At 36.6% G+C, this 15,202-nt stretch overlaps 1 protein-coding gene across 3 annotated transcripts in view; it reads right to left on the bottom strand.

The window, feature by feature from the left end:
* The window catches only part of dctd (dCMP deaminase), a 46,276-nt gene that overhangs the window by 24,664 nt on the left and 6,410 nt on the right, over positions 1 to 15,202 (bottom strand). For all 3 annotated transcript variants that reach the window (XM_087235640.1, NM_001017639.1, XM_087235639.1), the window contains 2 exon segments: positions 11,105 to 11,240; positions 2,161 to 2,277 (listed from right to left, as the gene is read on the bottom strand). In XM_087235640.1, the coding sequence (XP_087091766.1) occupies positions 2,161 to 2,277; positions 11,105 to 11,240 (253 nt within the window).

The following is a 15,202-nucleotide window of genomic DNA, read 5'->3' on the forward strand; positions in this document are numbered from 1 at the left end:
GATGGGTACTCTATACTGCTCAGTGAGCACAGTCTTTCGGATGAGACGTTAAACCGAGGCCCCGACTCTCAGGATCGCAAGATGTCCTTCGAAGAAGAGTAGTGGTTTAAACCCGGCAACCTGGCCAAATTTGCCCACTGGCATCTGTGCATCATGGCCTCCTAACATCCCCATATCATACTTGGCTTCTTCACTCTGTCTCCTCTCACCTGTCTGCTGGTGTGTAGTGTGAGGCCTTGTGCAATATGGCTGCCGTCGTGCCATCCAGGTGGATACTACACACTGGTGGTGGATGAGGAGATTTCCCCCAGAAATACATAAATCGCTTTGAGTGTCCAGAAAAAAGCTATATAAAAATGTAACGAACTATTATCGTTATTATTATTAAACATTTCACAATTTGGTCAGATGTATCGTCAAAGACTTGCCAAGAAACATCTTTATTTCAACCCATCCTAAAATGATGGTCTACTTTGAACAATATTACTATTGTACCATAGAAAGTAGTTATTAAAATAATATTTAAAGAATACTTTAAATGTAACAGCAAATCACTTTTGTGAAACATTTTACTTGTATTTTATCCAAATAGTTCAAATGATTTAATAAACTGATCATGTTTTATTCTCTCATTTGATTACTACCGATTGAAAATCAATCTGTATTAAAATTTCTGAGAAATTACAAGAGTTTGACACAATTAAAAAATATATATAACAATAAGTGTATAGAATCGTTCGGCACAAGGCTTTCATTTCTGTATGCATTATAAACGGAAATATTTACTGTGGTTATTAAGAAATTACATGTTTGTAAAATAAAGTTATGTGAAATGTCACGTTCTTACTGCCACTGTGCTCAACAATGCAGCTTGTAAAAACTGTAACAGGCATTTCAGTTTGCCCCATCCACCCTCACAGAAAAACACATTACAGTCAGGCATACGCTGAACACGCTTGCTGCAATATGCAACATTAATGCTATTACCAGAACAGAAGTACATGCTTAGGGCTTGTGTCCACTGAATACATTTCAGGTTCAGGCTGGTGGTGGTGGTGTAAGGGTGTGGGGGATATTTTCTTTGCACAATTTAGGCACATTAGTACCAGTTGAGCATCATGTCAACGTCACAGCCTACCTGAGTATTGTTGCTGACCATGTTTATCCCTTCATGACCACAGTGTACCCACCTTTTGATGGTTACTTCCAGCATAACCAGGTTAAAGCACCATGCCATAAAGCGTAAATCATCTCAAACTGATTTCTTGAACATGACAATGAGTACTCAAATGGCCTCCACAGTCACCAGAACTCAATCCAACAGAGCACCTTCGGGATGTGGTGGAACGAGAGATTGGCATCATGAATGTGGAGCTGACAAATCTGCAGCAACTGTGTGATGCTATCAGATAAATATGGACCAAAATCTCTGAGGAATATTTCCAGTACCTTGTTGAATCTAATGACCTAATGTTTCTTACAATGTCTACGTACAAATATGTGACAATCTATGTAGTTTATGTTTATCTGTAATATAGTTTTTAGAAAGTATTTTGTTGTCGATGTGAAAATATTTTGGAAATGTTGCCTTGTGTTTTCATAAGACTGTCATAAAAATAGTACAAATTAGCCTTTAGCACTAACAGAATCTTACCTTCGTAGTAAGAGATTTCTGGACACCACACTCAAAATGTAGCTTAAACTACAATGAATGCGAGTGAAGGAGAGTCAAAGCTTAAACAGCCAGTTGCTTTTCACTCAAGAGAGCAAATGTCTTGTGAAGAAACAAACTGCACTATTGTATTTAAAATGTACCCAATATTATCATCTAAAATATATTTAAATAAACAGATATTTGTTAAACAAATTTCCATGACTTTTCCTAAACATTTATTTGTTTATTTGTTTTTCCAAAGCCTTGTTAAAACTCCATGACTTTTCCAGGACAGTATGAACCCTGGGTGTACCTAATAAAGTGGCCGGTGAGTATATATGGAGCAAGCAAAGAACCTGGATCAAATTCAATTAACGCTCCACCTACTGCTTATAAAAATCACTTTTAAATAAATAATCCATTTACTTCAGGTAAAAAAAAAAAAAAATATCATATTGAATGAAAAACCAAAACATACACACTCAATAACTCACACACACACTCACCTGCTTGAATAATGAGCTTTGCACACTCGTTGCATGGGAAGAGCGCTACGTAAATACTGCAACCTTTGACATCTGCCGAGTTCTTATTCATGATGGCGTTCAGCTCTGCATGGCACACTGCAACAAACACATGAAAGACCAGTTAGCAATATGCAGAGGTCATGAGCGCTCACATACGCATGATGCGTTATTATAGCCGAGATTAACATTTCTGCTTCGCAACAAAGATGCACTGTGCTTTCTTGGCTTGTACTGTTCCACCACAAAAAGGCTCCAGTCACCAGTTCACGGTTAAAAAAAAGGAAAAAAAAAAAAAGATTTGAAAGCATGAGTCTGAACAGATGTCAGCTCTCCACAACATCACCCAGAAAAAGCTCTGTCTAATCACTCACTCTGCTCGCCTTAATTACGGAGAATGAATTGGCCCATCAGCGGTGGCACATTACCACTGCACCACCAAACACCAGCCTGACACACGTTTATTTTGGCAGAGCTTCAGCACAAGGCAGAGGGAACGAGAGAGGGGGCATGTAGTTATGATGGAAGAGAGATGTCAATAATACACACACACACAGTGCATTTTAACTGGAAGTGCACACACACGCAAACACACATCTGAGAGAAAAGCATGATGATGCTCATGATGGAGTATGATCAAGCGTGTGGACGTGGGAGGGACTGAGCTCCTAAATCCATCAAAATAACATTCAATATATGTTTATTGCTATTAATCTGACTGCTCGGTCATTTATTTAAAGGTAGCACGCAAGAAATTGTTATTAATGGACTGCAGTGAGACAAAACACAACATCAACTGGCATTATTCTCTCTGGCTAAGACATATAAACCTAATCTTCTTTCAGAGAACAAGGTGAAAGTGGCATTATGTTCACAGGGAAATCAAGTTAAAACAATATGACTGATATTTGGTATTTCAGCACTCTCTAGTGGCACAAAATCACACAAACAGTACAAAGAAAAAAAGAACCACTATTATTATTATTATTATTATGCATTCATTCATTTTCTTTTCAGCTTAGTCCCTTTATTTATCTGGGGTCGCCACAGCGGAATGAACCACCAACTCATCCAGCATATGTTTTATGCAACAGATGCCCTTCCAGCTGTGGGCACATACTCTACGAACAATTTTAGCTTACCCAATTCACTTATAGTGCATGCCTTTGGACTGTGGGGGAAACTGGAGCACCCGGATGACTATTATTATTATTGTTGTTGTTGTTGTTGTTCATACTTTGGATTTGCTTAAATCAGCATAAATAACTAAGCAGTCAACATTAATGCCCAAAAAAGTGTAACATTCAGTTCTCCAAAGTGTCATGCTTTGTTAAAAATATGCAAATAAAAATGTAAAGTCTTGATTTATTATAATGCAAACTGAGCATAATGCAAAAGAGTTAAATATCTTAAATTATATGATATATTTTGATTCCGTTATGCCATTATCAGTGTTATTACAGGGTGATCCTCTTACTGACAAAGCAGAGGGGACTTCTATAATAGGATGACCATACATACATTTCTATTTTCTAGGGACAGTCCTGTTTTTTGAAATCCTCTGAAATGTGCTCGTTAAAAAGGAAGATTAAAGCAATGTGCAATTACACAGCAAAAAGTTTAAAGGGGCGGTACGGTGGCTTAATGGTTAGCACTGTAGCCTTGCAACAAGAAGGTTGCTGATTTGAGTCTTGGCTGGGTCAGTTGTTATTTCTGTGTGGAGTTTGCATGTTCTCCCCTTGTTGGCATAGGTTTCCTCCCAGTTTCCCCCACTGTCGAAAGACATGACAAGACTATAGGTGAATTGATTAAACTAAACTGGTCGTAGTGTATGCGTGTGAATGTGAGTGTGTATGGGTGTTTCCTAGTACTGGGTTGCAGCTGGAAAGACTGCCGCTGTGTAAAACATATCCTGGATAAGTTGCCAGTCCATTCCGCTGTGGAAAACCCTGATGAACAAAGCAAAATGAATAAATGAAAGAAAGTTTAAAGGAGTAGTTCACCCAAAAATAAATTCAGCCATCATTTACTCACCTTTTACTGCTCTCAACCTTTTTTTCTGTTAAACTAAAGAAGATATTTTGAAGAATGTTGTAAACCTGTAACCATCGACTTACATAATATTTTTTCCTACTCTGGAAGTCAACGGTTACAGGTTCATAATATTATATATATAATATTCAGAGTATATGCAGGAATCCTAAAGCTAATTTCAATACCCTTTTTAAAAGCCTTTCTTAAATGATTTTAAGACCTCATCACCACTTCAAGTTCTTAATCATTAACCTTAAACTTAATAAACAGTTGTAGTTAAATAAATTAAATGGAGCACAACCATGCAACAGAACTCAGATAAGCTCGGAAGAAACAAAGCTTCAAAGAATAAATTACGCAGTTGTTTTCAGTGACAGGTAGGGGTGTCAAAATTAATCATTTTTCTGTGCACCGCGATGCAGGCCAGGACAATTCAGTATCAGTTCAGTAATAATCATAACCGTTTATTACGTACTGACATCATTTATCTCTTATGTACTATATTATATAGCTTACTATGACGAGGGAGGCGAACGAGAGTATTTAAAACACATAAAAGCTCATGTTGTGTAGTGGTTTTCGGCTTTTCTCTTAATGAGATTTTCAACTTTTCGGCCTTTCTCTTAATTTATTAAATAGAATTCTTCATCAGTTGGTCTGTGCATGTACTTGAGTTTTTAAAGGTGTATATATATATATATATATATATATATATTTATTTATTTATATATCCATTTTAATACAAGAATTGTGGTACTGTGCAGTAAAATATAAAATTATGGAAAGCATTGTCAATTTATCGTAATGCATTGAGATAATAAATTGTAATCGTAACCAAGCCAAACCGTGACAGTAGTGTAGGTTTTTTCCCCATTTTGCCGTCTGTTTCGCTCTATGGTTTCAATACCTGTGAAGAGCATCACATCACCTTCCTGCGATTGCAGCAAATTATGTGGCATCACCCGGGCAGAGAAGCTTGGCCGGACCATCCGAGCCCAAACCAATAATGTGGATCAAACACTTTGGACAACGCTTGAACAAAATTTAAAACGCAATTAAGACTGTTTGATACCTTTCAAAGGCCTTAATTTTCTCATAATTGATTTACTAACTTTCATACTTTTTAAGAAGACCTCATGGACACAGTTATTTTGAGTTCAACAGAATAAAGAAATGCATAAAGGTTTGGATCCACTTGAAGAGTGTGTAAATAGTCACTTTTCATTTCAGGGTGAACGATCCCTTTAAACATTGCAGTTCTGTTGCTCAAAACAGTCTTGAACTGACAATATTCAGCACCAGAGGGTGCTGCAAACAACATTGATTATTTGGTTGTCACTGCATAAACAAAGGAAGTCCATAAAAGGAAAAAAAAAAGTTCCATAGAAAGTCAAAATTATGACAAAAATTATTTCAAATGTCTTCTAGCAAAGCTTCTGTGCTGCTTAATAGGGCAGCACAATATATAATTTAGCATCGATATCGCAACATGTCAATCTGCAATAGGCACATTGTAGGATATGCAATGTCAAATTGGGATTAAAGTTGATCAGCACCACAGATCAAAACATGTGATTTGTGGAGTCATCGCATAGCTTAACCCTAAAATAGAGTGACAGATTTTCATTTGGATGGGTTTTTCTGATACCTGTGACTTCTTTTCATCTTAGTCCCTTTATTAATCTGGGGTCGCCACAGTGGAATGAACCACCAAGCAATCCAGCACTAAGTTTTACGCAGCGGATGCAATTCCAGCAGCAATCCATCACTGGGTAACATCCATGCATCATTCACGCACATACACTACGGACAATTTAGCCTTCCCAATTAACCTATAGCACATGTCTGTGGACTTGTTTGGGAAACCGGAGCACCCGGAGGAAACCCATGCAAACACGGGGAGAACATGTAAACTCCACACAGAAATGCCAACTGACCTAGCTGAGGCTCAAACCAGCAACCTTCTTACTGTGAGGCATTAGTGCTACCCACTGTGCCACCATGACAGCCTAAACCAAAATTAATTGTATTTAATTATTTATTTATTTGATTTTAGCTCCAACTTGCCTCAACACACCTGCAAGGATGTTTCTAGAAAGCCTAGTAAGAGCTTGATTAGCTAGCCCAGGCGTGTGTGATTGGGGTTAGAACTAAACTTTGCAGGACACCTGCAAGTTTGGAAATGCCTGCTCTACACCATAGTGTTATGTTATCTATTATTATCAAATTTCTGTACCTCAATAGTGTTGGACTCCATAGAAAACCATAAAATTAAATTGTATGTGTTCAATTGCATTGTACATTATACAGATACTGCTCTACAAAATAATCCCAATTAATGTAAAAACATGAATTAATTCCAAAGTCATCTCATGAAATTATAATCATATCACAACATATATTCTAAACAAACTAAATATCGCAATATCAGTTTGTCTAATATTGTGCAGCCCTACTGCTCACTAAAATAAATGTAAATCCAACTAGTTGTTATTATACAATCTGTTCTCAGACGTGAAGTGGAAGAGTCTTGCTTCACCCTGACGAGGTTTATTTTGCTATAAAATTGTCTGTACGTAAAGTATGGAGCTTATTAAATGGCTGCTTCCTACAGAGTAAAAGAAAAAAACAGAGAAAAAATATTGATTTAAACCTAAATAATTTATTAGTTCACTGTATGCAAAGTTTCTGCAAAGAAAGCACTTTTTAAAACTGGATGAATAAGGGGCACAATATAGTCCTACTTTTTAACCACAAACATAATTATGGGGACAAAGATATTGATTTGAGACTAAACCGTTTTAAAATCTCACCTATTTGTTTTATTTTAATCCATTACAATGTACAAAACAATTGATAAACACTGCAACCTTACAATACAAGTAATGCTTAAGTTCTCCTTTTTTTCAGTACATATCTCATATATATGCTTACATTGTATAAATCAATATAAATATAACAGAATCAAAAGGGCAGCAGCTGCATTTGTATGAAATGAGAACACATGTCAGGGACATCTGAAAGACCAAGCTAAATAACTGTACACAAGATAAATTTTAGAACTTTAATATTTACTTCAGCAAATGTACCTAGCAAGTGTATATCATTGACATCAGTTGCCTGGAGGAGCGTAGTTTACTTTCAACACTGGACAACATAACTGACCAAATCACAATCAAATATTCTAGAGAGATGTAAAATAAACACTTTTAATAAACAGCATTTAAAAATTCCCTATGGTGTCCAGTGGCCTTTATATTTTAACCATCATTTACTCTCTTGTACTTGTGGCAATTTTACTGGAAAGACTCCAAACAAGGATTTTTTTAGGCTACAAGGGACTTCCTACCGACTCTAAATGGTTTATATTTGTGCCATTTGTGCAATAAGAGAGTCCGAGATATGCCAAATAAATCATTTGAATGGAACTGATGTACCATCCTTCTGCATAAAAATGTGCTTTATGTATGAATGAGCCACAACTCCAAACACAATTTTTTACAATGTTTGTATTCGTAAATAATGCCAGGTAGATGTGACTTTACATTAAATCCAATGACTCAATGTGTTCATTAATAACATGATGATAATACCAAAGACTTACAGGAAGTAAGAAAAAGGAGTAGATTGCCACTTTTAAGATATATAGCTCATCGCATCCTCATCAAATAAACATGTAGCCAATCAAAACACTAAGTAAGGAAGTTTTAAAATCATCAAATTACAGTAAAAACATTTACAAAAAAAAACATGTCCATGTGAATTATCATCACAATTAAAAAAATACTAATAAATAAATAAATAAATAATAATAGTATTAATAATAATAATAATAATAGTAATAAGCAGCTAAACCATTTGCAATTGAAAATAAGGGTCTTGTGGCATAGAGGGCTGGAGTAACAATGCTGTAAATTTAATTTTTTCCATCACATTATAAAAATGGCAATTATAAAAAAAATTTTTAGCTAAATTGTGCTATACTGACTTCTTTTATTGACACTGACTCTCTAGTCAGAGGTTGATATATTGTGTCTTCAAACATCTGATTTATTTATAAAGTCTAAATAATTGTCACTGGCATCAGCAGATCATTATGACAAGAAAGTATGTAGTTTAGGCTGCAAAAAATTCTGATTAGAGCATCACTATTATTCGGTGCCTTACTGTTAGGAATAGGAATCATTGACTTTTTAATAAATATGCCATGAGCCATATCCTGTTCTATTGTAGATTTTTATTTAACCCCATATCAGCATCTAATTTAATGGCCATGTTTACTAAATAAAAGAGATTTCTACAAACATTAAAAGCAGGGCAGTCCAGATAAATACATTTTACAGAAAGACGATTTTGTAAAACATTAAGGTCCTCACCTTTTTTTTGCAATCTGAATTCACAATGTAGCAATACTTTCCCAGTGCACATTTTTAGTCTTAAAGGCCACCTGTACAAACTGTTTGGACAGAACTGTGATAGGTATAGTGTCCACAGTCACACGAGATTGATATAAACACAACAAGTTTGTATTTGTAAATTGTATCCCAGTGATTTTAAGCACTTTAAGCCAAGTCATTTCACTCTGCGGCCATCTTTGAAATGCCTCTTGAACAGAATACTCTGGCATTCTGTCTAAATGGGGAAAACTGTTTGCCAAGCTTACAATTACATTTCATATTTGGAATCACCAATAAACTTAAACAACAACTGTCTCATAAGTTTTGTTTCTAAACGTTCAAAAATCTGCATAATTTCAAGGTGCCCAAGCTAGTGTGCATGCATATTTGAAAAGAACGAGATCACGACACCAACCTTATTTATGGCCATTCTACACATTATCATCCTCTGGATAATGATCGTCTGATCGCGCTGGTCTTCTGAAGTAATCAACAACTTAGTTTAGTTTAGTTTAAAACTTTATAAATCCCATTGGGGCAATTCATTCCAACATGCTGGTGCTTCACATACAACAAGAATGACACACTTAACACAATAAACACTAACACTTAACATCAAGTACACAAAAATAAATTAATTAATTAATTAATTAATAAATAAATAAATAACAATAAAAAATAATAACAATCCATCAATCAACTCATTTATTACGTAACCTAATTGTTTCACGCACAAAAGTAAATTAATAACAATTTATGGAACATCTTTTTGTCTTTAGGCATCGATGAAGTGGCATCCACTCAAAATATTTGTTTAAGGGGTGTGTGAGGTCTCCTAGTATTTTATGTGCCTTCCTCAACACCTGCTGCTCGTAATAGTATGCAAGACTTCGCTGGGGAACTCCTAAAAATTTTTGAGAACAACTTAATGCCTTGAAGATGATTCTTGTTTTTTATAGACAGTGAATAAAACCAGCCAATAAAGGAAAAGGACAAAATTAAAAAAAATAATTTCATCTCCTTCATAAATGACAACGATGTGACATGACAAATTTGTTTACATGTACACGTTTACTGTACCTCGCATTTGTTTCATACAGATTACTAAACCAAAAAAAAACTCATTTTCCAGTTCACTAGGTTAATTTCTAAGTAGATTTCAAGTTTATGTGGATATATTTTTGATGTTTGTGAAGCAAGTATTCGCTGAGTTTCCAGTCTTTTTGCAGACCAAAAAAACTATCATAAGTCTGTTACGAGCTTCGCCCCCAGAAAAAAATGTCAGTCTATAACGGTCGATGCTTGGCTCTTGTACCAGTAGGCGGGACTTAATTTGTCATATTGACCGTGACACTTTTCCCCATTTAAAATAAGAAAATCAGAGGTCTTGAGTTTTCTATAGTCTTTGTTTTGAGGCCCACCGTAAAGGGACAGAGGAGTGTGTTTTTTCCCCACCCACTGAATTGACTGACATGCACGTGATAACTTGTCTCCATACTAACATGTATAAATATATCCACACAAAACAGGATTTGCTAAAACACTGGGATTAAATTATCTGTTCTACCTCTCTGTGATCAGCTGCACCTCAAGAATGAGTTTTACAAGTTTAAAACAATGAACAAGAACAAAAACAGTCCAAATTTAAACGTGTCAAACTTGATCAAACTTTTAAAAACACAAACTTGACCAAATCATTCAAAAGATAAAATTAGGATGTAATTTTTAATACATTATTTATTACTGATCTATGTATCCTGTGCTTTTAGCCACTTATTTAATATATAACAATTGGAAATCAGATCATAGCAGATCAGAAATGTATTATTGTGAATTAAACTTGACTGATTCACATAATAACCATCATATGAAAACAGACAAATACTTCCGAAAACTAAATGAGCTCTGCAGAACCAAGCCAAAACTCATTTTCTGTTTTCAATTAAACTTTTAAGACACTTCGTGGAATCCACCTTTGCTGGCTTTGCTACAACAAAAACAAACACAATCTACACAAGCCTCTTCACTGACATAAACCAGAGTGAAAAGTGTGACTGACAAACAGTTCAGAAGATCAGCCGAGCACCAGACTGATTGATCACACCTTCCCTTTGGCAGTATGGCCCATTCAAAGTCCACAGTTGGCATGTGCCGCCTTCAGGAACGCCAGCTCCAGCTCATTTCCATTTTTCATGCTAATAGCTGCCACAAAGTGACCTTGGCCATTCCCTCACTCAGCAGCTCCACCTTTATCTCCTCCATCAGCCTCACGCAGGTGAAAACTAATGCCACCATGTGCTCAAAAGAGCATACACATCTCCGCACTGCGTTAACAGACACCATGTGCTGCGTCGACAGAGTCTGAAATCTAAAAAGCCTCTTCTGCAAGTGTTTAAAGTTGCCGTGCATTCTGACCAGTCTGTGTGAGCGTGTGTTTGGCAGAGTGTCTTATAATTATGGGTAATTGACTGTGCCAGTTCAAGCACAGAACTCACCATAGGGGTATTTGGTGTCCAGCTTGTTATCTGCGCTGCGAGACCAGGGTAGCAGGTCATCATCACAACCATTAGGCATGCCATTGTAGCCAATACCCACTATCTTGTTTTCTTGATTCACGATACAGGCACCAACCTGAAATTAAATAGAAGGAAATGTTATTTTCCAATAACAGCTTCCAGCAAAGGACGTTCAGAAAGTACACAGTTCAGACAATAAGAACACAAATAATAAACAACAGTAATAAAAACAAAAGGGAGAAAAAAAAATCAATAAACATCAATGTGTAGTATTTAAAGGTGGTTCTGGTGGTGATTTTTAACACCGGCCAGAGGGCAAAAGTTCAAAGAGAGCATGGGCTGGGTGTGAGGAATCCAGGGGGATTTTCGGAGCCCTTTTTGATAGCATTATACATGGCGGAAGTACTTTGGCCAAAATATGAGGATATAAAAAATATATATCAATTTTATTTCTGATCCTGCTGGAAAATAATGCCAAAGCAGGGGCTAAAATTAGAATATTGAGGGGGACTTCTCTCCACCTCAATCCCCGAGTCTGAATGCAGAAACAGTGGATAGCAGTGCAGCAGGTCTCTTGCAATGTCTTTTTCAACCATAAGCCCTGTCGGTAATCCTGAGAATTTTAAAAATATGAGAACACAGCAACATGGATTTATGTGATGTGTCTGAATGGTAATGAACTTAAGTGATAAAAGATACAGTCCGCCATTCTCCAATTCACATACAGCTCTCCCAACAAAAATGTTTGCTGCAAACCAACAGTTTTGCTATATCTGCCCTTACAGCATCATAGGGAAAAACATACAACAAACCTTGAGAATCAAGGAAACAAACACATAAAGCTACAACCTTTCATAAACGGCTAAATTCTGTTTGTCTTTCACAGATGCAGTCTCACCCAGTCATTGAGTCTCACAGCTTGGCAGGTCTGCTTGAGCTTTGAAAAGCACACGCTCTCATGAATAATTAAGATGCAGGGTCTTCTTATATTATAAGAAAACTCTGCCATGAATGATAATAAGAAACCGACGCGTCATCTCTCCACTAGCAGATTTGCGATACGTCACCGATTTTGATCCCACCCCAAAATATATTTTAAACCTGGAAGATGAAATTAGCTCACAAAAGCTCAAAATTATGCAGTTTTCTGCACAATTAAAGCTGACAGGTGCTAACTTTGTCATGGTTGATGCTCAAAATACACAAATCAGTTAAAAATTAAAAAAATAAATCCTTTTTTTATTTTTTTAAGTACTTGATAGTGTCTTGAACCTTTAAAAAACCTTGAGCCAACTATATAAAAAAAATTTTTGGTATCTTCCTTTTGTGTTTTTTTCTCTTTGGAGTAGAAATGTATATATTCCATACAAAGTATGAAGCTCACAGGTCAGTTCTTTTAACATGACTCGCGGTGCGCTCATACCATTCTTTCAACTAGCCGGCCTGGAAAGCCTGAGTATGTTGCATCGTGGCCAATATGTGCATGCAAACTATGCCACTCCTTCGGAAATAGCGAACTTGCTCAGACAAAAGAGAGGATATGTGAACAGTCCATAGTTAATATCCTCAGCCATAGTTAATCTAGTGTGTGTGCGTAATCACTTCTGAGTACATGCTCTGAACTTTTGAACTACCGCACAGTTGGCACAACTTTGTTTAGTTGCAGAAGTTTTCATCCATGCAGAAACGCAATGTTGAGAAGCTTTTTCGATGAATTAACCGTGACAAATTATGGTGCAGTTAATAGTGAAACCGGTTAATTGCTGCATCCTTAGATTTAGCGTGTACATATATAAAGAAAAGTGATAATGCATCATTTCAAATATTTTAGTATCAACAATTCTAGAAATATCAATACCTTTTTTAACCACACTACTGGTTACATTTAAAATTTTGTTCTATTGACATTAGTTCAAGCACATGCACCACAAGAGAAATGCATAATGGCTCCTTTCCACTGACTGGTACAGTACAGTACGACTCGGGTCGGGTCGGTACGGGTCACCTTTATCAGGCTTGCGTTTTCCACAACCAAGGGTACCCTTTTGGTGGGGTTGGTGTATGACAGAGAGTTTCAGTCGACGTCATTCTCGCTCGAATAAAAGTCTACAGTAAAGCTGTACAGGTCGTTCACAAATCATATGAGAAGCACTTCTCACAAAACAGATGTTTTATACACATAAATACTTGTTTATAAATGTTTATTACTAACCATTCTCTAAACATAATTTGATTATAACTAGAGATCGATGACAGTGCAAAATAGTCTTCTGTAACATCTGCAATTATATAAAAAAATATATAAATGCTTCATATATTAACACATACAACCCCTTACAGTCTCTGATGTTACTAATTACAGAAACACTACACACAACATACATTTAGTCCATATTTAGGTTTATAAACATCACGCAACATAGCCCACAGTCAGTGCAAACCTTTTTTCTGTGTCTGTAATCTTCACCAGCACATGTAACCTCTGTTAGAGAGTAATTCTGTCGTCCCCAGTTCAGAATAGACCAGAAGGCGATGATAAACATGGCAGTTTGCTTGTTATTCAGGTTGCTGAAACAATTTGCTCCCAAGTTTTGTCGGGCTACTCTTTTGTTCGCGCTTCACTCTCAGATTTGTCCTTTTCTTTCTGAATGTGTCACTATCGCGTTTTTCTGTTTCTGACAGGATAGGATTTCAAAAGCACCTCAATAATAAAGCGCACGTTATTATCATCAGCTCAAGAAGTTTGTTATTTTACATATAGACGCGCGGCAAACGCAAGCAAGAAAGCGAAACCGCTCGCGCTTCAGACTGGCTCGTAAAAAAAAATAAGGGGCACAGGGTAAATCTGCTCATCTTTCTGGCTTTGTGGCTGTTCGTCAAGACGACGACAAGATTTGTTTGAGCCCGGGTCGACCATTGCTTGTTATTATATGTATATATATTTATGCTGTATTCTCGGCTGTGTATTTTAAACAAGGCAGCTCCTTTGTTTTCATTCTGGCTTGTTACGCAAGCGAATGACATTTCTCTGTAAACCTGTAAAATGCATGTCTAGCTCCGCCTTTTGGTACTCTCTCGTGTTTGGTACCCTTTCGAAAGGGTGCCAAAAAAGTGATATGGTACAGTACGGTATTTAGTCACACATGATGTGAAGTTGGAAGTCAGAATTGATACAACTTATGGCCCGTTTCCACTGAGTGGTACGGTAGGGTTCAGAACCGTACGGTACCACTCAGTGGAAATGGGCCATAAGTTGTATCAACTGTGACTTCCAACTTCACATCATATGAAGATGTGTGACTAAATAAAACTAATAAGATAAGATACACGACTGTCAAGTTATGACCAAAGTTGACATTAAACGATCAAATTCAATTATAAAATTGTAGAAAGTCGTGCATATGACTATCGTTATGACCCACTAATTTGAGTCACAAAATAAAGAGATCACGTATCAAAATACAATGAATGCAAATTATTACAAACTAAACTAATAGAACAACAATCAATCAAACAAACAAACAAACAAACAAACAAACGTCTAGGGATAGTAACAAAAATAAAGAACTTTAAACAAACCTTTAACTACACAATAAAAATAATGCCAAACAAAACCAAAAGGTTGAAGAATCAATGAGATGTAGGACATGAGGACTCCTGAGTAACCACACTGTCCTCTCCCAACTAGCACAACTCAATTAATGACTAATATCGCAGTCATCCAACCAGGATCTGCCACATTCTCCTCCGATACGGTCTGGAGACTTGGAATCGTTACAGTATTCTGTAACCAGATACACCAAGTTCTTGTCCAGAATTGCTAGAAAAACAAGGGACTCCTGACAGAACAGGAGTCAATCACCTGATGTATTACAGTATGTTCCAGCAAGTGCCATCACATTCATCTGATGCAACGTGATGGATCGCTGTCAGCATGACTGAGTGGGGAAGAGGCTGACAGCACCCATATCTTAGCTCACCAAAACTCTTGTCTCTTAGATATGCAATCCTACTTTGCGCCTTTAGGAGTAATAACAGATGCATGCATGAGCTGACCGAGGATCATGCCTGACTGAA

This window comes from Danio rerio, chromosome 1 (assembly GCF_052040795.2).
Source record: "Danio rerio strain M-AB ecotype USA chromosome 1, GRCz13ab, whole genome shotgun sequence".
NCBI classification, from domain to species: domain Eukaryota; kingdom Metazoa; phylum Chordata; class Actinopteri; order Cypriniformes; family Danionidae; genus Danio; species Danio rerio.